This window comes from Helianthus annuus, chromosome 3, assembly GCF_002127325.2.
Source record: "Helianthus annuus cultivar XRQ/B chromosome 3, HanXRQr2.0-SUNRISE, whole genome shotgun sequence".
NCBI lineage: Eukaryota > Viridiplantae > Streptophyta > Magnoliopsida > Asterales > Asteraceae > Helianthus > Helianthus annuus.
The window spans coordinates 67,455,916-67,481,037 of NC_035435.2; the positions used below are offsets into that span (position 1 = coordinate 67,455,916).

Genomic DNA, 25,122 nt, shown 5'->3' on the forward strand with positions numbered 1-25,122 from the left:
AGTTGTTACTCGGGATCTCACACCAACACAGCAGCACGAACCGAAACCACGGTTGTGAGTCCCATTGCGACTCGAGACCGGACCATGACGAGTCGAAACCAGCTCTTGCGACTCGAAACCCCCTGTTGCGACTCGAGATCGCTGGTTGCGACTCGAGACCAGTTATGCACGTACACTGTTTTGGACCTACACTGTCACGGGCCCAACCGATTGGGCCAAGTAATTGGGCTTACATACTTGACTGCTAATTGGACTGTTATGTTATTTGGGCCGGGAACCATGGGATCTCATCGGTTGGACCGCACAAGGGTGTTGGGCTTGTGCGAGTCCAAGTCTTGCATACGGTATACTATTAAAGCGTGTTTGATTGAATACGTGTTACCATGACTTATACGTGCTCGTGACTTGTTGGACTATTTGTAAATATACGTGTATCATTTGAAGTCAAAACCTGACTTTTACAATAACCATGATAGGACGTGGTTGACCACTTACTAGCTTACCTATACTTTCTGTGTATCTGCCGAGCAACCCAAGGTGAGTTCACACTCTTACCAAGGCATGGGATTCCCGGGGTGTTGGGAATGGGATCGATAAGAATAAGGTTGGATAGATTCATACGGACACTGTTCCTAGACTACCATACCATCGTCCTCGGGTGTGCAGGACACATACGTGAACCTACGTATAATTAAGTTACTTGCTATCCTCGGTTGTGAAGGATACTCACGTAAAACCTGCGTGAACGGATACTCACTACTGCCTCGGTTGTGTCAGGCACTTACGTAAAACCTACGTAAACCCCCACGTACCCTATCCTCGGTTGTAAAGGATACTTACGTAAATCCTGCGTAAACATGTACGTATTACTGTTCTCGGTTGTGAAGAACACTTATGGTTACGCATAGTCTAGTGGATTAATAACATGGGAAGCCCCCACCAATAGAAAGCTATATTGGCCCAGTAGAGCCACTTGATACTCATGAACTTACTGTTACGCATTTACTTTCTGTGAACTCGCTCAACTAGTTGTTGACTCTCTGCTGCATGCCTTGCAGGACCTTAGGTACATTATGGAGCTTGCACAGGGAGGAGCAGGTCGTTGTGGGATACGGATCGTGAACGATATTTGAACTTATAACTTATTTGGGTTTTCATTATTATGCTTCCGCTACTTAAACAAAGTTTAGTTTTGAAACATCAATCATGTCGTGATGAATTACTTTATCTACTTTTATTATTAAATGCTATGTTTGATATGATTGATGGCTTGATCCTGGTTATGTCACGCTCCCAAGCGGTGATACTCTGCGTGTGGGATTTTGGGGGTGTGACAGATTGGTATCAGAGCCATTGGTTATAGAGAACTTGGTTTTAATATGGGAAAACGTTTTTATTAAAACCAGACTATAACCAGAACAGTGCTCTCAACGATCCACAACGACGCTTCGCTCCACTTGCAAGACTCGACATCCTAGGTAATAAGGTTTATGTTTATTGCCTGTTTGCTAGAATTGCTTAGAACTTTGCTCGCATTACTCTTAGAAACACATGACTCTATTACATGAGAATACTTACGTGCTTACACTTTTCTGTCATCGCCCTACTCGCGAACCATTCTCACTTACGTTACTTTTACTATGAAGATCGTGTCTGGACGGATTAACATGACTCAAGCCCAGCTAGAGGCTCTCGTTCAAGCTCAAGTTGCTGCGGCACTTGCAGCTGCTCAAGCAGGTAGTATACCCTGCAGTATAGACTCATACTAGGATCCTTAGATCCTGCATTAACTCTCGTATTTAATCTCGTCCTATTCGTACACAATAGGTCAACACGCGCAGCAACCTGTATGCACTTTCAAGAACTTCATGGACTGTCGTCCAAGTACCTTTAGTGGCACTGAAGGAGCAGTTGGACTCCTCCGCTGGTTTGAGAAGCTCGAGTCTGTGTTCGAGATGTGTGAATGCCCTGAGGCTCGCAGGGTGAAATACGCCACTGGCACGCTAGAAGGAATAGCACTAACTTGGTGGAACGCCCAAGTTCAGATTTTAGGGTTGGCAGCTGCTAACGCCACGCCCTGGAATGATTTCAAGGAACTGATCAAGAGGGAGTATTGTACTCGAGAAGACATCCATAAGCTGGAGGATGAGTTTTACCATCTGAAGATGACTGAATCGGAAATTGAAGCTTACACCAAAAGGTCAAACGAACTGGCCGTACTGTGTCCAACTATGGTGGACCCTCCGATTAAGCGCATTGAGTTGTATCTCAAAGGGTTGGCGCCAGAGATCCAGAGCCATGTTACTTCGGCTAATCTTGATAACATCCAGGATATTCAACGCCTCGCTCACCGCATTACAGACCAGGCAGTGGATCAGAACAAACTGCCTAAACGTATCAGCGCTACTGCTACCGTTACTACTTCAGCTACTCCTACTACTCCCAGTGACAGTAAGAGGAAATGGGATGGGGATTCCAGCAAGGGATCAGCTTCAGTTCAGTCTCAGGCCCAGCAGCGAAAGACTGACAGTTATCAGAGTCCCAGCCAGCATTCTTCAGGTAATCACAGGCAGGGCGGATATCGAGGGAACCTCCCAAAGTGCAACAATTGCGGCAGACACCACGGTGGCCAGTGTAACAAGGGTCGCTGTCAAAGATGCCTCAAGATGGGTCATGAGGCTAAGGATTGTAGAAGCCCTCATCCTGCGAACCAGAACCAGCAGCAGCCACAAGCACAGCAGAATAAGCAACAGAGCAACAAAGGATGTTTTCATTGCGGCGCAGAAGGGCACTTCAAAAGGCACTGTCCTCAGCTAAACAGGAACCAGAACAACAACCATAACAATCAGGGCAATGGCAACAACAACAACGGGGGAAACAACAACGGCAACGAGGCAAGGGGTCGTGCATTCGTACTAGGTCGAGGCGATGCAGTGAACGATCCCAACGTGGTTATGGGTAAGTTTCTCCTTGATGATATTTATGTTACTGTTTTATTCGATTCGGGTGCGGATACAAGTTATATTTCTGTGAAAGCCAGTAAATTGCTAAAACGTACATCGACACCCCTAAGCACCAAACATGTCGTAGAACTAGCTAATGGTAAGAGTCTAGAAGCCACGCAGATAGTCAGGGGTTGTAGTATCATCTTAGCCGGTCAGACATTCTCGATCGACCTTATTCCCATAGTCTTGGGAAGCTTTGACATCGTCATAGGGATGGATTGGTTGTCCCAACATCAGGCAGAAATCGTATGCAGCGAGAAGGTCATTCGTATCCCACGATCTGGTCAAGAACCTCTCGAAGTTCAAGGTGACAAGAGTGGTGCAGTGGTTGGCATCATCTCTTTCTTGAAGGCTCAGAAATGCTTACGAAAGGGGCACACTGCCATTCTGGCACTAGTTACAGACGCATCAACAAAGGAAAAGAAATTGGAGGATATTCCAATCGTACGCGACTACCCTCAGGTATTTCCTGAAGACTTACCTGGCTTACCGCCTCATCGTCAGGTCGAATTTCAAATCGAGCTCGCCCCAGGAGCAGCACCCATAGCTCGCGCACCATACCGTCTAGCTCCATCAGAGTTGAAAGAACTGTCAAAGCAGCTACAAGAGCTCTTGGAAAAGGGCTTCATACGTCCAAGCTCTTCGCCTTGGGGAGCTCCAGTACTATTTGTGAAAAAGAAGGACGGTACCTTCAGGATGTGTATAGACTACAGGGAACTCAACAAGGTGACGGTGAAGAACCGTTATCCTCTTCCACGCATAGATGACTTATTCGACCAGTTGCAGGGGTCGTGTTACTACTCCAAGATAGACTTAAGGTCAGGGTATCATCAGCTAAGAGTCCGGGATGAGGACGTCTCCAAGACAGCATTCAGAACTCGCTACGGCCACTACGAGTTTCTTGTCATGCCGTTCGGGTTAACGAACGCGCCTGCCGTATTTATGGATCTTATGAACAGGGTGTGCAAACCCTATCTTGACAAGTTCGTCATTGTTTTCATCGACGATATTCTGATCTACTCCAAGAGTCAGGAGGAGCACGAGCAGCACCTACGCCTTATTTTGGAACTCCTTCGGAAGGAACAGCTATACGCTAAGTTCTCGAAATGCGACTTCTGGCTTCGTGAAGTCCATTTTCTAGGCCACGTAGTGAACAAGGATGGGATCCATGTCGATCCATCCAAGGTAGACTCGATCAGAAACTGGCCTGCACCACGTACTCCAACGGAAATACGCCAATTCTTGGGTTTGGCGGGTTACTACAGACGGTTTATCAAAGACTTCTCCAAGATCGCGCAACCACTTACACTACTGACACAGAAGGGTGTCACCTACCGTTGGGGAGATCCCCAGGAAACTGCTTTTCAGCACCTAAAGGATAGACTTTGCAGTGCACCTATCCTCTCTTTGCCAGAGGGCACGGACAATTTCGTGGTATATTGTGATGCATCCATCCAAGGTCTTGGATGTGTGTTAATGCAGCGCGACAAGGTTATTGCTTACGCTTCACGCCAACTTAAGATTCATGAACGGAACTACACGACGCACGATTTAGAGCTGGGAGCTGTTGTTTTCGCGCTTAAGATATGGCGACACTACCTGTACGGTACCAGGTGCACGATTTACACCGATCACAGGAGTCTCGAGCATATCCTTGAGCAGAAGGATTTGAACATGCATCAACGAAGATGGGTTGAACTACTGAACGATTATGAATGCGCTAGTAAGTACCATCCAGGCAAAGCCAATGTTGTGGCTGACGCCCTCAGTCGGAAAGACACTCTACCACGGCGCGTGCGAGCGCTACAGCTTACTATTCAGTCTAGCCTTCCTGCACAGATACGAGATGCTCAGGTAGAAGCATTGAAACCCGAAAATGTCAAAGCTGAAGCCTTACGCGGCTCACGACAACGAATGGAACAGAAGGCAGACGGCGCCTACTATGTAACGGGGCGTATTTGGGTCCCACTTTATGGCGGTCTACGCGAACTTGTGATGGACGAAGCGCACAAGTCTCGCTATTCGGTACATCCAGGGTCGGACAAAATGTACCACGACATCAGAACTACTTATTGGTGGCCTAGCATGAAGGCCCACATCGCTACTTATGTCGGCAAGTGCTTGACCAGTGCGAGAGTCAAGGTTGAATACCAGTAACCAGCGGGCCTACTTCGCAGCCTAAGATACCTCAATGGAAATGGAAAGAAATTTCCATGGATTTCGTTACAGGCCTACCTAGATCCTAGCGTGGGAATGATACCATATGGGTGATCGTGGATCGACTCACCAAGTCTGCACACTTCCTAGCTATAAAGGAAACGGATAAGTTCTCCACTCTCGCAGACGTGTATCTTAAAGAAGTTGTTTCGAGGCACGGAGTGCCCACCTCCATTATTTCGGATCGCGATGCACGATTCACGTCAGAGCTATGGCAAGCGATGCATAAATCTTTCGGCTCACGGTTAGACATGAGCACAGCATATCACCCTCAGACGGATGGGCAGTCTGAGCGAACGATTCAAACACTTGAAGACATGCTTCGGGCGTGCGTGATTGATTTCGGCAACGGCTGGGAAAAGCACCTCCCTTTGGTGGAGTTTTCATACAATAACATTTATCACACCAGCATACAAGCCGCTCCATTCGAGGCATTGTACGGACGTAAATGCCGGTCACCTCTCTGTTGGGCAGAGGTGGGGGATAGTCAGATTACGGGTCCAGAGATTGTAGTGGACGCCACAGAAAAGATTGCACAGATACGACAACGCATGGCGGCAGCACGCGACCGTCAGAAAGCCTATGCGGATAAGCGTAGAAAGCCATTGGAATTTCAGGTCGGGGACCGGGTTTTACTTAAAGTCTCACCCTGGAAGGGTGTGGTTCGTTTTGGCAAACGGGGCAAACTAAATCCGCGATATGTCGGATCGTTCGAAATCATTGAGAAGATAGGCAAGGTAGCCTACAAGTTGAACCTACCAGCTGAACTCGGTGCAGTTCACAATGTATTCCATGTGTCAAATCTGAAGAAATGCCTATCAGATGAGACCCTTATCATTCCTTTCAAAGAACTCACTATCGATGAGCGGTTGCAGTTCGTCGAGGAACAAGTTGAAATCACGGACCGGGATGTGAAGGTCCTCAAAAACAAGAGAATCCCTCTTGTTCGAGTACGTTGGAACTCCAAACGTGGCCCAGAGTACACCTGGGAACGCGAAGACAGGATGACAGAAAAGTACCCCCAGTTATTCGAAACCAATGCAACCACTACTGAGACTGAAGCTACTACTTCGGAATTTCGGGACGAAATTCCAGATCAACGGGGGGAGGATGTGACACCCCAGGAAAATCAGTGAACGATTGAACTTACCTAGCTTCCTCAGTGAGTGCATACCAAATTTCGGGACGAAATTTCTTTTTAGTTGGGGATAATGTGACAACTCGTACTTTAGACTTACTGTGTGTAACGTTATATGCTTACGTGAACCATATTATTTGAATGAATACATGATATGTTATGTTTATGTGATATGTGTGTATTATATACTAGTATAGTGAACGAGCCCAAACCGCACACCATAACCCGATCGTACAAGACTAACCGGTCACACAAGCCCATTTGGGCCACACCTTGTACGCGGACCCATAGGGCACCCGAGTTGGGTTCGGCCCACTTGTTTTGTACGCAAACAAACACCCATCTAGGGGTAGTTCTCTCATTTGTCACAAAACACAACACACACAAGAAACCCTAGATCTCTCTCTCTCTCTCGTTTGCTTGGAACCCGACGACACAAGACCTTCCTTGTTCGGATCACCCTTTCCTGCCATTAATCGGTTAGTATGTTATGTTTGTATTCATGGTTAAAGATATGATCCATATGAAATTGCTCATGTCCATCGGCTTGTTCTTGATGTGTATACCGAATGATTTTAATGAATTTGTATGGTTATTATGATTGGTCATGTTATTGAATGATGCTAGGTGTTAATCGGCTGTGATTTGATAAATGATGTAATTGTTATGTAATCGGCTCTTATGTGTAAGTGCTAATGTTCATATGAATCGGATAGTTTAGAAGTTATAAGATATGTTCATGAAAATCGTTATGTTACTATTCATATGTTTAGTTAGGGTTCATATGAATTCATAATAGATTTGCTTGTTTGATCGAATAACACATGGATGGAAACTGTTAATCGTTGATTGATTTTGTGCAAGTTTGGAAACCACGAAACTGATTGCATGAAACATGGAAATCTGTTACACGTTGATAGACTTAACACGGTTGCGAGTCGAGACCGTGGTTGCGAGTCCAGTTGTGACTCGGGATCTCACACCAACACAGCAGCACGAACCGAAACCACGGTTGTGAGTCCCATTGCGACTCGAGACCGGACCATGACGAGTCGAAACCAGCTCTTGCGACTCGAAACCCCCTGTTGCGACTCGAGATCGCTGGTTGCGACTCGAGACCAGTTATGCACGTACACTGTTTTGGACCTACACTGTCACGGGCCCAACCGATTGGGCCAAGTAATTGGGCTTACGTACTTGACTGCTAATTGGACTGTTATGTTATTTGGGCCGGGAACCATGGGATCTCATCGGTTGGACCGCACAAGGGTGTTGGGCTTGTGCGAGTCCAAGTCTTGCATACGGTATACTATTAAAGCGTGTTTGATTGAATACGTGTTACCATGACTTATACGTGCTCGTGACTTGTTGGACTATGTGTAAATATACGTGTATCATTTGAAGTCAAAACCTGACTTGTACAATAACCATGATAGGACGTGGTTGACCACTTACTAGCTTACCTGTACTTTCTGTGTATCTGCCGAGCAACCCAAGGTGAGTTCACACTCTTACCAAGGCATGGGATTCCCGGGGTGTTGGGAATGGGATCGATAAGAATAAGGTTGGATAGATTCATACGGACACTGTTACTAGACTACCATACCATCGTCCTCGGGTGTGCAGGACACATACGTGAACCTACGTATAATTAAGTTACTTGCTATCCTCGATTGTGAAGGATACTCACGTAAAACCTGCGTGAACGGATACTCACTACTGCCTCGGTTGTGTCAGGCACTTACGTAAAACCTACGTAAACCCCCACGTACCCTATCCTCGGTTGTAAAGGATACTTACGTAAATCCTGCGTAAACTTGTACGTATTACTGTTCTCGGTTGTGAAGAACACTTATGGTTACGCATAGTCTAGTGGATTAATAACATGGGAAGCCCCCACCAATAGAAACCTATATTGGCCCAGTAGAGCCACTTGATACTCATGAACTTACTGTTACGCATTTACTTTCTGTGAACTCGCTCAACTAGTTGTTGACTCTCTGCTGCATGCCTTGCAGGACCTTAGGTACATTATGGAGCTTGCACAGGGAGGAGCAGGTCGTTGTGGGATACGGATCGTGAACGATATTTGAACTTATAACTTATTTGGGTTTTCATTATTATGCTTCCGCTACTTAAACAAAGTTTGGTTTTGAAACATCAATCATGTCGTGATGAATTACTTTATCTACTTTTATTATTAAATGCTATGTTTGATATGATTGATGGCTTGATCCTGGTCATGTCACGCTCCCAAGCGGTGATACTCTGCGTGTGGGATTTTGGGGGTGTGACACACACTCTCATGATAGGATCTTCAGATTCAGACCCTTGGTATAGATGCTGCCTATGCACTGAGCTGGGACGAGCTCAAGGAAATGATTAAGGAGAAATATGGTTCTAAGACTGGAATAACAGAAGCTTGAGATGGAGTCCTGGAATTTGTAAATGGACGAACCAGAGATTCCTGAACATGTCCAGCGATCGCACGACTTGCCTAGGGTCGTTACCTACTAAGTCATTGATGTTGTATGATACAGTTGGGTACCTGTAAACCTTACATTCTGGTCTCGATTTGTGGCAATGCAATCGAAGTGATCTATTGTTTATGTCTATAACATGAGATGTTATGCGATTGATTTATTTATAACATGAGATGTTATGTGTTGATATTGTTGTATACTTACGCACATTTTACTTACTATGACCTGACCCGTACGATCATCATAGGAAGATGCCTCTAAGACGGGATGTACGCATACCCACCAATGAGGCGGAACTTCAGGGAATCATTGCTGCAGTCATCGCACAATACGAGGCCCATCACTCCGAGCGCAACGGAGGTACCTCAGGAAATAACCCACCCAACGGCTGCACCTACAAGCAGTTCTTAGGCTGCCAGCCCTACATTTCGACGGCACTGGGGGTGCCGTAACCTTCGTACGCTGGATCGAGAAGACGGACACTATTTTGCGTGCGAGCAAATGCGCCCCAAGAGACCAGGTCACGTACATTTCCGGGCTGTTCCGAGATGAGGCTCTGTCATGGTGGAAACTTCAGGTTCAGACAATGGGCGAGGCTGCTGCGTATGCTCTATCGTGGGACGAGCTGAAAGAGCTAATGCATAAAAAGTACTGTTCGAGAACAGAAAGCCAGAAGGTAGAAACTGAGTTCTGGAACTTGAAGATGGAAGGTCCAAAAATAGCTGAGTATGTGGAGAAGTTCCAAGTTCTATCGCGTATCGTTCCTTACATGGTAGATCCGGAGTTTAAAAGGATTGAGCGTTTCATTTGGGGATTGGCACCCCAAATCATGAGCATGGTAACGGCATCAAAGCCTGCAACAATCTCTGAGGCCATCAATCTAAGTGTAGCCCTGACGGAAGAGGCAATCAGGATGAACAAATTTTCAGCCTCTGAGGAGAAGAAGGAGACTCATGTAGAGTCATCTGGGAACAACAAGAGGAAGTTGGCGAATTTCAAACAGGGTACCCAGTCGAGTAGCGACGACAAGGCCAAAAAGAGAAAAGAGTACACGGGTATCCTACCAAAGTGCGACAACTGTCGACGTCACCATAACGGGCGGTGTAGATATGGAAAATGTGGTAATTGTGGCAAGGTGGGACATGTCAAGGAAACTTGTCGGCAAGGTACTGAACATGGAAATAGAGGTCAAGATGGTAACGGAAATCGCGGAGGAAATAACAACGACGACAACTATCAAGGCAGGGATGGTGACGAACAAGGCTGTGGCCAAGCATGTTTTAATTGCGGTGATGTGGGGCATTTCAGGAAGTATTGCCCTAAGAACACTCAGGCACGTGGATGAAAGCTCAACAGCGGGGATAGAATCCAAGCGTGGATATCGGTACGTCTCATAATAGTCAATGTTACGCTCTATTTGACAGTATTGTCAAATTTTAGCCTCAGAAAATATAGTTGTTTTAGTAGTAAGTAACCTAGATACCCAGTTCTCGATAGAACAAGCCTAAAGGAAGCTTCGATGTGATAATTGGGATGGATTGGTTGTCGAACAACCCAGCGGAGATTGTCATCCGCACCCCGACGACGAACGGAGAAATGATTGTGATTCATGGAGCAGTATACGCCCCTACGGATTATCAGGCAAAGTAGACACAAAAATTTTCGCACAAAGGATGTGTTGCATTCTTGGCTCATGTCGTGGAAAAAGAAGCCGAAGAACCAAAACCCGAAGATATCCCTGTGATTGGAGAATACCCCGAAGTCTTCCTCGAAGACTTGCCGGAATCGTCTCCTCAACGATTAGTCGAATCCCGCGTCAATTTAATTCCAGGCACTGCACCCGTAGTCAATGCATCGTAGCGACTTACATTTTCGGAGATGCAAGGACTGACAGAGAAGCTTTAGCAATGGATAGAGAAGGAAGATAACAGACCAAAATTCCCTTTTGGGGTAACCCCATTACTACTCGTCAAAAAGAAGGATGATGATTTTCAAATAAACATCATCTACCGGGAGCAGAACAAGCTGACGATCAAGAATAGATACCCTCTGCCAAGAATTGATGATCTGTTCGATCAACTGCAAGGTTCAAGCTTGTACTCAAAGATCGACTTGCGATCTGGATACCATCACTTAAGGATACAAGAGGAGAGTATCCCAAAGACAGCCTTCAGAACTTGTTATGGGCACCACGAGTTTCTGGTTATGCCGTTTGGGTTGACAAACGCACCTGCAGTATTCATGGATTTGATGAATCGAGTTTGTAAGCCGTACTTAGATAAGTTCGTGATTGTATTCATCGATGATATTTTGATTTATTCAAAGACGAAGGCTGAGCACGAGCAGCATATAAGAGCCATTCTGGAGCTGCTAAAGAAGGAATAGTTGTATGCCAAGTTCTCTAAGTGCGAGTTTTGGCTACGAGATATGCAATTCCTTGGGCACGTGGTAAATGGAGATGGAATCCACGTGGATCCAACCGAGATCGAGGCGATCAAGGATTGGGAAACGCCAAGGACGCCAACAGAGATTCAGCGATTCTTGGGTTTGGCTGGCTATTACCGAAGATTCATTGAGAATTTTTCAAAGATCGCTCAACCATTGACGCTCCTCCCGCAGAAGGACAAGAAGTTTGATTGGGGAAATCAAACAGGAAGGAGCATTCCAGATATTGAAAGGGAAGCTCTGCAACACGCCAATCCTAGCACTACCAGAGGGTACGGATGATTTTGTGGTATACTGCGACGCTTCGCGTCAAGGATTGGGTTGTGTGTTGATGCAACGCCAAAAGTTATTGCTTACGCAACACGTCAGTTAAAAGTGCACGAAAAGAACTATACCACTCACGATTTGGAGCTTGGCTCAGTGGTTTTTGCTTTAAAGATCTGGAGACACTACCTTTATGGTACAAAGTGTACAATCTTCACAGATCACAAAGCCTCCAGCACATATTCAACCAGAAGGAGTTGAATATGAGGCAAAGACGATGGGTTGAGCTGTTGAACGATTACGACTGCGAGATTAAGTATCATCCAGGGAAGGCGAATGTGGTCGCCACTGCCCTAATTAGAAAAGAGAGAATCAAGCCCATAAGGGTTAGGGCTTTGGAGATGGTTATTCGAACCGATTTTCCTCTGCGCATTCGTGCCGCGCAGAAAGAAGCTCTCAAGGAAAGAAACCTTGTAGAAGAGTATCTCCGTGGGATGGAGAAGCTATTGGTACCAAACAAGGAAGGAACGTTCTGTTTTGAGAAAAGGATTTGGGTTCCTCTGTTTGGTGGTTTAAGGAAGGTTATTTTCGATGAAGCTCACAAGTCGCGGTACGCTATCCACCCTGGAGCGGATAAGATGTACCAAGATCTTAAGGATTATTATTGGTGGCCTAGGATGAAAGGCGATGTGGCTGTTTATGTGAGCAAATGTTTAACATGCGCCAAGGTTAAGGCGGAATACCAGAAACCTTCGGGACTTCTGCAACAACCAAAGATTCCCAAGTGGAAGTGGGAACAAATCTCCATGGATTTTATTACGAAGTTGCCGAGAACGCCAAGAGGCCATGACACTATTTGGGTAATAGTGGGTCGCTTAACGAAGTCAGCACACTTCTTACCTATCCGAGAGAAGGATAATACGAGCAAACTGGCCGAAATTTACATGAGAGACATTGTTACATGCCATGGAGTACCTCTCTCAATCATCTCCGACAGAGACGGAAGGTTCGTATCGAGGATATGAAAATCCTTCCAAGAAGCTTTTGGCTCAAAGTTGAATCTGAGCACTGCTTTTCACCCGCAGACCGACGGCCAAAGCGAGCGGACGATTCAGACATTGGAGGACATGCTGAGAGCATGTGTGATGGATTTGGGCGGTAGCTGGGATAAGCATTTGCCTCTGGTTGAGTTTTCATACAACAACAGCTACCACACCAGTATTGGTGCCGCGCCATTCGAAGCTTTATATGGGCGCAAGTGCAGATCACCGCTCTGTTGGTCTGACACAGGTGATAGACAGTTGGTTGGTCCTGATGTAGTCCAGGAAACCACCGACAAGATTGCACAGGTACGAGATCGCATCAGTGCAGCTCGTGACCGGCAGAAAGCCTACGCGGATCGAAGCAGGAAACCTCTAGAGTTTGAGGTTGGTGATATGATTTTGTTGAAGGTATCACCCTGGAAGGGTGTGGCACACTTGGGAAGCTTGGAAAGTTGAATCCACGATATATTGGTCCATTCAGGATTTTGGAAAGAATTGGGACCGTATCATACAAGTCGGACCTACCTGCCGTACTGAATGGTGTTCACGATACATTTTCATGTATCCAATCTGAAGAAAAGTCCAACACAAGATACCGTTTCCATTCCTACCGACGAAATTCATGTTGACGACACGCTCCACTTCGTTGAAGAACCCGTTGAGGTCACGGATTGGCAGGTGAACAAGACCCGCCGGAGCAGTGTCAAACTCGTCAAAGTTCGTTGGAATGCTAGACATGGTCCTGAATTCACCTGGGAGCGTGAGGACCGGATGAGAGAGAAATACCCCCATTTATTTCCTAAGAACCCTGCTTTTACAAGCAGAACTTAAAATTTCGGGACGAAATTTTTCTAACGGGGGGAGAATGTGACAACCCTCACTAAACCAGGTATCCGTACGATTTAATTAATAAATAATTGCTGCTTAATTACTGTGCTTAACTGAAGTTGCTGACAAACTACTACTTGATTTCTGATACTTGTATATTCCTGCATCATACTTTACATACTGTCACTACATTATTTACATGTTGAACCTTAGTGACAAACACGATGCACAAAAGCACAGTAGCATTTGAACGGATAACCTATTGAACATGCTGATAAAGCCAGCATCTGGCAGACACTGCCTCTAAGGCCTGTATGAGCCAGAAATATTTTACTACACCCATAGTGAGTGTAGGGATACAAGGATTGAAGAACTGCGTCTCTAGGGATGAGGTATAATGACCGGATGTGCCTAGGATATACACTAAGCACAAAACTCAGCACTTTAACTAAAATTCAGCATTTGGATAACTAATAAAGTGCCAAAACATGAGAAAAATATTACTAGACACTTTCCAAAGTGTCAGGAATAAGTTGTGTCACTAGAAAGGGCATTATCGACACTTAAAAGCTTTGTTAAGCGCTTTAACGGATTACTATCCAACCGAACAACCGGACTTTACCCGGGATATAAAAATATTGCCATGAACATTATCTATCTTTTTCTGAGCCAGTTAGGGTCCCTGAATACCCTAACCCCCGCATTAAGGCACAACACTCTACTAACCGAGATAATCCCTAAATCTAACGTAGTTAACATAACTAAACATCAACTACCCTAGTTGGAATCGAACTAGTACCCCCCCCATCCTAACCGTCCCCATGAGGGGGGACACACTTGTACAAATCTTGATTATTTTATTTCTATTGTCTCATATCTAGATAACACAATAACCATTGGATTAAGAACTTGCATTTTGCCTATAAGTATCCTCAATTGCTCACTAGATCATTTGTCACACAACACAAGTTCACACATCTCTCTCTCCCTCTACATAGTCACGGCCGAACACCCCCTTGCCCCCTCCATCATTGTTCGATTTTGATCTTCAAGTTCCAAGCATATACAAGTGTTACGGGTCACATACGAGGAGTCTTGGAGCAAACGGAAGACGAAGGACCTCTCTATCTAGCTTTTATCCACCCGATTTACGTCTAGATTCTTCCCTAGCCTCGAGCTAGAGGTATAATGCTTAAAACTCATACTTGAACTAATCTAAAGTGGTTAATACGATGCATGATGATTAAAACTCGGAGTCTTACATTTTGAAGCACAAAAGTCTACTAAAAACATGAATATTGTTGGTTAATAGCACATAAGTTGTGTAAAAGTTGTAGTAATTAAAAGTTGTGATTATCTAGACCCGATCTATGTTGTGGTAGCTCGGATCACCATTTAACCCGGTTTGGTTAAGGTCATGGATCTTGACATAAGCTTGTTTTGAATGGTACAAGGGTTAAAAGGTGAAACTCTACCACACGAGAAACATGAACTTGTGTAAAAATATTTTTACTTATAAAATAGTGTTTAAAACGGGCGGATCTACGTATGTACAAATGGTATTTTCATAGAACCAAGCGTCAAGAAAATCATGTCTTCTAAAAGACGGATATTACACTAACAAGTATGATTTTTATAAACCACAAGTGTATAAACACTTGTGAAATGAAAAGATCCGACAAAATAACAGTTTTTGTAAAAGGTGACGGGAAGTTGTAAAGATGGATTTACTCTAAAAACGAGGTTTTTACGAGATTAAGCTACTTGATATAAAGATTCACAAAATGTAATGGGATTTACACTATAATTTCGGAAAAACTACAAGTTCATGTGGTTATGCGATTTACATACTTGTCGACTAGTTGATGTGTCGGAAATTGTTTGATTGAATAAAGAAGTGTTGAAAATGATTTTTGTAAAAGAAAATGATACGCTTAAAAGCGTGGCCACCTCTAGTTACAGGGGAAACTCTGGCGAAATTTTTCTAAAAACCTAACACTTAGAATTATTTCACTATAAGTGTTAGAAATATCTTTTTGACATGTTTTCAAAATATATTTCGCCACGACTTTATTTACAAATACTCGGAGGTGGGATTTTCACAAAATTAAACGTGATAAATATATATTTATTTAGTAAATATATTTTCACAACACTGTTTATGATTATTTTGTGAAAAATACACAAATATTATTTTTAGAGTAAAAATAATATTTACAAACGTTGACGAATCCAAAATAATACGAACGCTTTCACGATAAACATATAAGTTACAACGGTAATTATTGTTACCACTCGAACCATAAAAACGTAACTTACGCATTATGCGGAAATAATTACAAACGCATATTCTATCCACGTATTATTTTTGGGAGTGTTATGTGAAGTGAAAATATAATATTTTTGAGAAAAATATTTATATTTTGAATTAGAAATAAAGATATATTAAGTGAGACTTAATGGTATAATTCGAACGCACATGTATTAAATCCCCCATCCTTGGGAAGGAGATTAACTACCAAGTACATGCAACATGTAAACAAGAAATAGTTGTCTAACTATTTCGCAAAACTTAAACTATAAAGCTAAGGCACGGCCATCGGTCTAATAGAATTAGTACATGTAGGTCGTTGCACAGCTGCCTGATTCGGAGTACTTGGTAGAGATGCACAGACAGTGAGTTCCTGTCCCCCTTTTCTCTTAACTGTTTTCAGTTTTCTAAACTGCGGGGGTGAAATACATGTTACTATGATTGTGAATATTTCTTACATGGTATGGTCAGCTAAGGAAGGAACTGTTAGGTTATGTGATTTGGGTAGGTGAAATCTTAAGAACCCTAGTCCTCGTAGTACGATCGAGGGATACAAGTGATAGGCCTATTTGAGCATAACAAACCCCACCCATGCGCCCTAAGGTTGGACCATGTGGTGACCTTGTCGTAACACCACCCATGCGCCCGCAGGTTGGACCATGTGGTGACCTTGTCGTAACACCACCCATGCGCCCGCTGGTTGGACCATGTGGTGACCTTGTCCTATCCCCTCCCATGCGCCCGCAGGTTGGACCATGTGGTTACACATTAACTGATATGTTTCCTTATTTACTTTCATACCAGAGTTTACAAAATATTCACACTTACAATGATCATAAAGGTTTATTCGCGCGCACATACTAAACACATGAACTTGCTCAACATTATTGTTGATTTTTCAACTTACATGTATTTCAGGGAATTAAAAGATCTGGCACGGTATGGCACGTTTCCCGCTGCACTAGTTTCCGAGGTCATCCAGGGTTTAGGGAATGTGACTCTTTCCTGGACAAGTCACAGTCCTTAAACTATGTTTATGCTATACTTAAGTTTGTAATGTTGTTGAACAAGGTTGTGGTTGTTAGGGCGTATTCCCGTTAAAACAATGGTATTGTATTTGGTTTTCAAAACTTAATGGATGATCTTGCATGATTTTAATTCATATAGCTTTGTTATGATGAAGCTATGGTATTAAGAAGTCACACCAAATTAACCACGCTTCCGCAAAGCCAGGGTGTGACAAACATTACATAACTGAAATCATAGTTTTACACAAGACGACATATTGTCTGAAAAGTTTACAACTTTATTCAAAGATAACATAAACAACATCCAGAGCAAGAGTATGACCGCGCGCACATCAACTTTATTTACCTGAAATACATGTGAGTTTTTGGAAAAAAATGTCAACATAATGTTGGTGTGAATTCATGCAGTTTTTGTATTGAATGTTTAAATACTTGAATGAAAACATGATATGTAACTTGTAAAACGTATCTGTAACTGAGTACTGTGAATGTAAGTAATATGAGATCGCTAGTGGTTTGCAAGGCCACTAACATGTGTCACGACATAGGAAGCCACCAAACCTAGGCATTTTTGTCGACTTTGACTGAGACACAGAAGCACTCATTGGTAGAAGTAGGCCAAGATTGGGGTTGCCTGAAACCAATTAGATCTAACCTTTTGTTCCGCGACCTGAATGTATATGTTGATTAATGGTGCTTATGGTACCCTATTCGGGACATGATCTAAGTATCGTTCCGTAGTTTTTGTTATTCAACATATCATAACTCATGTATTTTCCCCAAGTTAGAAAACAAATAAAAGTTTAAAAGTGGGTACATGAACTCACAATTTTGCGTTCCTTGCGCCGTAAACTTCACCGGGTTTTGCTTATATTGCGTCGTGACCTAAACGCGTTTTATTAACGTTAGTCACTAGACTTGCATCGCACAAGTACAAGTCACCATATTTTATGTAGGTATTCTTTGTGTGTTAAAAATAATTTATACTTTTAACTATGTATTTTTCTTATATTATTTTCTCAAAAAATAAATATAAGTATCTTGTATTTTTCATCCGAATTATATATTTCGTCCAAATATTCATTTCATGTTCATAACTTGTCCAAGTTATTTATTCTATGAACAAATATATTTTCATAAATATATTCCCTTGTATTTGTCTAGGCATGTTGTATGTGTATTTTGTATCTCTACTCCTTGGGAGTACTTAGTGTATTTTAAAGTCCTAATACACTATCAAGTATAATACATACTACATACACTTAGCACAAAATTTGGTGATCAATAAATATATATATATATATATATATATATTTTTCTCAAAAATATACATACTTAATATCAATTTTAATTTTGAAGAAATCATCGTTTCTTAACACAAAAAAATTAGGGAAACCTTGGTAAAGATTCTTAGGTGAATTTCTAGGGAATAAATTTCTCAAAAACTTGTATTTTTCTAAGTGTCAAAATTTATAAAAAAATTGACATAGTTTCCCCTAAAAATGAAGGTTTCCCACGTTTTCAAAATATGTGTTTATTTTCTTTTTAAATCATCAGCAAACATCAACAACTCATTCAACACTTACCGAGTGTCAAAATCAAGTAGATTACACTATATCATGAACTTGAAGTTTTTGTAAAAACTTGTAGTAACTTACCATGTTATTTAGTAGGTTTAGTTACCCTTAAAAACATGGTTGTTTGTTTGTAAGTCTCATTCTTGAAAGATTTAGTAATTTGCAACTTGTAAGATGATTTTTCTAAAAATATTTCTTTTGTATTTTTCTTGTTTCATAAGTGTTTATACACTTGTTTTTCTAATAAAAATAGTGTAGGTTTAAGTATAAACCAAGATCTTTTAAAAATCATATTTTAAACTTGGTTTTCTTGGAAAATCATTTATAAATCTTGGATCTACAAGTTCACTAGTTTTCTTTGTTTATCATCTTGCAAGAAATCATTTTTATTCATCAAGTTCATGTCTTTACAAGAAGATGATTATTCTAGGTTGTTACACAATCGTCCTCCCATTTGTTAGATCATGTGTTTAAACGCCATCTAGCAAGCTTCATGTGATGATCAACATCATCATCTCAAGAAATCAACAACAAACATTATTCATGTACTAAACAATATCATTCTATCCATATATCATCATGTGCAAAGCTTTATGTTCAAGATTCAAGTTCAAGTCTTTTAGTGTTCTTGTTATTTCAACATAATATATCTTTTATCCACTAAAAATATGAAGTCACAAGAGTTACAAGAAGCTTACTACTAGCTTCAAGCTAGGGAAGAAACAAGGATGAAGATCAAGTGGATAAAAGCACACGAAAGAGGTCCTTGATGATCCACAACCTCCGTTAGTGACCTTCTTACACCTTGTGATAGCCTTGAAATGGATGGATGGTTATTGAAATATAGTGATGGTGGTGGGGTGACTTACGGCCGAAGATGGAGGAGCAAGGGAGGAGAAGTGTGGTGTTGTTAAGTGTAGAAGATGAAGGTTCTTATAAGCATAAACTTGAGTATTATCCAATGGTTACAATGTCTTCACAAGTACAAACATAATCTAATCAAGATCTTAGCAAAATCCAAGGAGATTTAGGAGATTTGTGGTGATCTTGGTGTGGGGCCATACAAGGGGCCGTAAATAAGGATGGGGGAGGGGGTAATTTGTAAGTTTGATGGTAAATAGGTTAATTAGTGGAGGTTAAGTGTAATATCTAGTGTTTATGTATAGGATGTATTATGTAGTATGTTAAAGTGTTCGGGAACCATAACTAGTTCAGAAAAAGTAAAACAATGCTTCTAGCAATATTTTGGTGTTCCGGATAATGTCCGGTTGTTCGGTTAAATACCGGTTCATTAAAGTGCTAAATTGCACCGTTTAGTGTCTTTTATGTAACTTTTTGTGACACTTTTAATTCCCGACACTTAGGAAAGTATTCTGGACCAACTAGACACATTTTCACATGTTATAAACTTGTCACAATGCTGAATTTTGCTGAAATGTGTAAAATTCAGCATTTAAAGTGTGTTTCGGGTGCTTTTCAGTGCGTATTTTAGCTTCCGGAAAGTCTATATGTTAACCCTTGTATGTACTCTTGAGTTTAATGTATTCTTGTCATTGGACCTACACCTAGGCCCCGATTCTATTGTCTGACTGTTTTCTACAGAATTGTTGACACAATGTGTCTTACCGGTGAGTTTACTAGTATTTCTGACGCAACGCTATTCATTAATGCATAAAGCAATATTTTGTAGTAAAAAACGTGCATGAATTCACTTGTATAGTATGTAATCAGACAATGTTGACATTTAGGCACATAATTGCAGTCATTAAATAATAATCAAAGTGTACGGAAATTACCCATTTTGTGCCACTTGTCACAGTCTCCCCCCGTTAAAAGAATTTCGTCCCGAAATTCAGGCTGAACTAACTCTCGCAGGAGTCTTCTTGAACAGGTGGGGGTACTTTTCTTTAAACTGGTCTTCACATTCCCAATCTGTAACCTCTACGAGTTGTTCTATAAATTGGAGGGTGTCATCAATATGCACTTCATCCGTAGGGATGATCACGTTTTCTTGTGTTGGACTCTTCTTGAGGTTGGATACATGGAACGTATCATGTACTCCATTAAGTTCTTCCGATAATTCCAACTTGTATGCCACGGTACCAATTCTTTCCAAAATCTTGAATGGTCCAATGTATCGTGGATTCAGCGTTCCACGCTTTCCAAATCTTACTACGCCCTTCCAAGTTGAGACCTTCAACAAAACTTTGTCTCCCACCTCAAACTCTAATGGTTTCCATCTTCTATCAGCGTAGCTCTTTTGTCGATCTCGAGCCGCCTTAATGCGCTCTCGGATCTGCATAATCTTGTCGGTTGTCTCTTGCACAAGTTCAGGACCAACCGTGCGTTTGTCTCCAGCGTCTGTGCAACATAGTGGCGATCGGCACTTGCGGCCATACAGAGCTTCGAACGGTGCGACTTTTATGCTGGTATGATAACTGTTATTGTAAGAAAACAAAACTAAAGGTAGATGACTATCCCAGCTGCCGCCTAGGTCCATAAAACATGCGCTAAGCATATCTTCTAATGTTTGTATGGTTCGTTCGCTCTGGCCGTCTGTTTGCGGATGGAACGTCCATCTCTGTCTGAAATAATCGATATAGGCACTCCATGACATGCCACAATTTCCTTTAAGTATATCCTAGCGAGCTTTCCAGTGCTATGCTTCTCTCGAATTGGTAGGAAATGCGCAGATTTCGTTAATCGATCAACTATCACCCATATCATATCGTGCCCTCTAGGGGCCCTGGGTAATTTTGTTATGAAGTACATCGAGATTTGCTCCCACTTCCACATGGGTATCTCTAGTTGTTGCAGTAGGCCAGACGGTTTCTGATATTTAGCCTTAACCTTAGCACAGGTTAGGCACTTTCCAACATAAACAGCAACATCGCTTTTAAGTCTCGGCCACCAATAGTAGTCTTTCAAGTCTTGGTACATTTTGTCCGATCCTGGATAGATCGAGTATCTCGACTTATGAGCTTCATTAAGGATGACTTCACGAATACCGCCATAGAGCGGAACCCAAATACGCCCCTTAAAGTACAAGGTTCCCTCTTTTGGCACCATATATTTCAACATACCCCGGAGGTATTCATCTCTACGATTCTCCATCTTAAGGGCTTCTTGTTGTGCATCACGAATACGTGCAGTGAGGTTCGTCCGAATAGTCATTTCCAGTGCTCAAACCCTTAGGGTCTTAACCCTTTCTTTCCGACTTAACGCATCTGCTACAACGTTTGCCTTTCCAGGATGGTACTTAATCTCACAGTCATAATCGTTTAGTAGTTCGACCCATCGTCGCTGGCGCATCTTTAATTCCTTCTGATCAAATATGTGTTGTAGACTTTTGTGATCTGTGAAGATTGTACATCGAGTACCATAAAAATAGTGTCGCCAGATCTTAAAGGCGAATACCATTGCGCCTAGTTCCAAGTCGTGCATGGTATAATTCCTTTCATGTACCTTCAATTGTCATGAAGCGTAAGCGATGACTTTTTGGCGTTGCATAAGCACGCAGCTCAAACCTTGACGCGAAGCGTCGCAGTATACCACGAAGTCTTCAGTGCCTTCGGGTAATGCTAGTATCAGTGCATCGCATAGCTTATTTTTGAGTAGTTGGAAGGCTTCTTCCTGCTTGTCACCCCAGTCGTACTTCTTTTCTTTTTGCGTGAGGGTTGTCAGTGGTTGAGCTATTTTTGAGAAAGTCTCGATGAATCGTCGGTAATAGCCCGCTAAGCCCAAAAATTGTCGAACTTCAGTTGGGGTTTTGGGGGCTTCCCAATTCTTTATTGCATCAATCTTGGATGGGTCTACATGAATGCCTTTCTCGTTCAGAACGTGACGAAGAAACTGTACTTCGTGAATCCAGAATTCACACTTTGAGAATTTTGCATAAAGTTTCTCTTCCTTCAGTAGTTCCAAAATGGTTCTGAGGTGTTGCTCGTGCTCTTCTCTTGTTCACGAGTAAATCAGGATATCCTCGATAAATACAATCACGAATTTATCGAGATATGGTTTGCATATGCGGTTCATTAGATCCATAAATACCGCTGGTGCGTTCGTCAGTCCGAATGGCATCACAAGGAACTCGTAATGCCCATAACGTGTTTTGAATGCAGTCTTTAGTATGCTTTCCTCTTGTATCCTTAACTGATGGTATCCAGATCGAAGGTCGATCTTGGAATAGTAGCTTGATCATTGCAATTGATCAAATAAGTCATCAATCCTCGGTAGTGGGTACCGATTCTTGACTGTGAGCTTGTTCAATTCTCTGTAATCGATACACATTCGCAGTGTTCCATCCTTCTTTTTCGCGAACAATACTGGAGCTCCCCAAGGCGAGAAGCTTGGCCTTATGAATCCTTTATCCAACAACTCCTGCGGTTGTGTAGATAATTCTTGCATCTCGGATGGTGCAAGCTGATAGGGTGCCTTGGCTACAGGAGCGGCTCCTAGAAGCAAGTCTATATTGAATTCGACTTGTCTTTGCGGAGGTAGTCCTTGCAGATCTTTGGGAAAAACATCAGGGAATTCCTTCACCACAGGTCTTCGAGTGTCGGCTCCATAGACTTCTTATCTACAACATGTGCTAGGAAAGCAACACATCCTTTCTTTAAGCACTTCTGTGCCTTCATACTACTGATAATTCGCAGAGGCGCGTCTCGCTTTTCTCCATGGATGATGAGAGTTTCATCATTCGTCAGAGGGATGCAAATGATTTTCTCGTGACAAACAACTTCAGCCTTGTTCTTGGACAACCAGTCCATCCCGACCACTACATCGAAGCTACCCAATTGAATAGGTAAGGGATCGATGCTAAATCTTCGTTCACCTAGTTCTAATGTGCAAACTCTAACAACTTCACCCGATTCAACAAGTTTACCATTGGCTAGTTCTATGGAATAAGGAATATCTAATCTACTAGATTCTATCCCAAGCATACGTTTAAATTCCACAGACATGAAGCTATAATCGGCACCAGTGTTAAATAGTATGGATGCAAAGTGATGGTTAACGAGAAACGTTCCGGTGACCACATTAGGGTCCTCGCGTGCGTTCCTTACTCCAATTACGAATGCTCGAGCTTGAACGTTGTTTCCCTTTGGCAGTCTTTCATGAAATGATCCCTACTTCCACAACTGAAGCATCCTTGGTTCTGCCCAGCTCCATTACCATTCCAGTTACCATTGCCATTTCCACCACCGCTTCGATTACCAGCACCGTTACGGTTCCCATTCCCGTTCCTATTACCATTACCATTGCGGCTTCCAATACTTTTACCCCAACAATCCTCGGTACGGTGGTCTGACTTCCCACAGTTCTCGCATTTCCCAATGCGACAGTTTCCCACATGGTGAAAGTCACAGCGGTTACACTTGGGCAGAGTGCCCTGATATTTCTTAACTCCAGTATCATTTGCAGCTGCGAAGGTTTTTGCCTCCATAGGTGGGTTAGTATCACGCTTCTTGTTGTTCGAACCCTTGTTGTTGCTGCGGGTTGCTTGGTTCAGATTCGAATGCTATCTCTTCTTGTCACCAGACGACTTAGCATGCGTCTCGGTCTTTTCAGTTGGGTTTAGTGATAACTTCATGCGAACAGCATCTTCAGTAGGCTGATAGCCAGAGTTACAGCCTCAGTGATTGTTGCAGGTTTGGCCGAAGTTACCATGCTGCGAAATTCGGAGGCCAATCCCCAAATGTAGCGTTCAGCGCGCTTAAATTTGGGAGTCACCATGTAGGGGATCACCCTCAACAAATCGTGGAAACTTCGGGTATAACCAGTAATGTCAGCACCTTCCATGGTTAAATGCCAGAACTCAGTCTCCAACCTTTGGAGTTCAACACGAGAGCAATACTTCTCTCTCATTTTCTCCTTCAGTTCATCCCAAGACATGCCATACGCAGCATCATCACCGAGAGTCTGGACTTGCAAATTCCACCAAGTCAAAGCTTCATCAACAAACAACCCAGTAGCAAAAGTGACTTGTTGATCCGCGGTACACTTGCTCATGCGGATAGTGGCATCAGTGTTCTTCGTCCAGCGTACAAATGCCACTGCACCTCCAGTGCCATCATAATTCAACAGTTTGCAGTCGAGGAACTGTTTGAAAGTGCAGCCCTGAGCTGCGTTTCCTCCAGATGAATCTCCATTCCCACTACGTCTTGCATTGCTTGGTCCTCCACTGTCTTCAGTACGGTTTGCCTCATACTGGGCGATAGCTACGGAGATCCTTTCTACCAGTAGGGCGTTTAGCTCTTCAGCAGTCCTTGGCAGTGGGGGAGGAGGAGGTTGATCACGAGCGTTCACAGCTCTTCTGGGTGCCATGTTCTAACAGAACACAACACAATAGGGTTAGACATTTGTTTGATATCATCTTACGAGACAGTAGTAGTATGACATATACCGACATAAGTGATATCAAACAATTATTACTCTAGCAGAGTATTTAATAGGCAGGGGGAGGGGTGTTCACGTTTGACCTTTTCCTACACTAAGGGAATCTATACGTGACAAGACTTGCTGTGGTTTCTGTGCACTGAATTCCAGAATTATGTATGCATCCATAATCATATAACTCCTTGCACAGTCCGCACAGTTCGTGTCACACCCCCAAAATCCACCTGCGGAGTATCACCGCTTGGGAGCGTGACTGACCAGGACCAAGCCACCAATCATACAGAACAATACATATAATATAAGTAGTTTGTCATTCAAACCAAACCAGTTCTATATGAAAGGTGTTCCAAACCATAAGAAAGTTATCATTGTTTAGCGGAAGCG

The 25,122-nt window shown here is 42.8% G+C and overlaps 1 protein-coding gene across 1 annotated transcript; it reads right to left on the minus strand.

The window, feature by feature from the left end:
- Positions 1–23,410: 23,410 nt before the first annotated feature.
- LOC110931919 (cold shock protein 2-like) lies at positions 23,411–23,785 on the minus strand. Its single transcript, XM_022175289.1, has one exon. The coding sequence runs from the start codon at positions 23,783–23,785 to the stop codon at positions 23,411–23,413; it is 375 nt and encodes a 124-aa protein (XP_022030981.1).
- Positions 23,786–25,122: the final 1,337 nt, after the last annotated feature.

Excerpts from the sequence above, each read along its gene's own strand:
- LOC110931919 (XM_022175289.1), bottom strand. The coding sequence starts at position 23,785 with ATGGAGGCAAAAACCTTCGCAGCTGCAAATGATACTGGAGTTAAGAAA.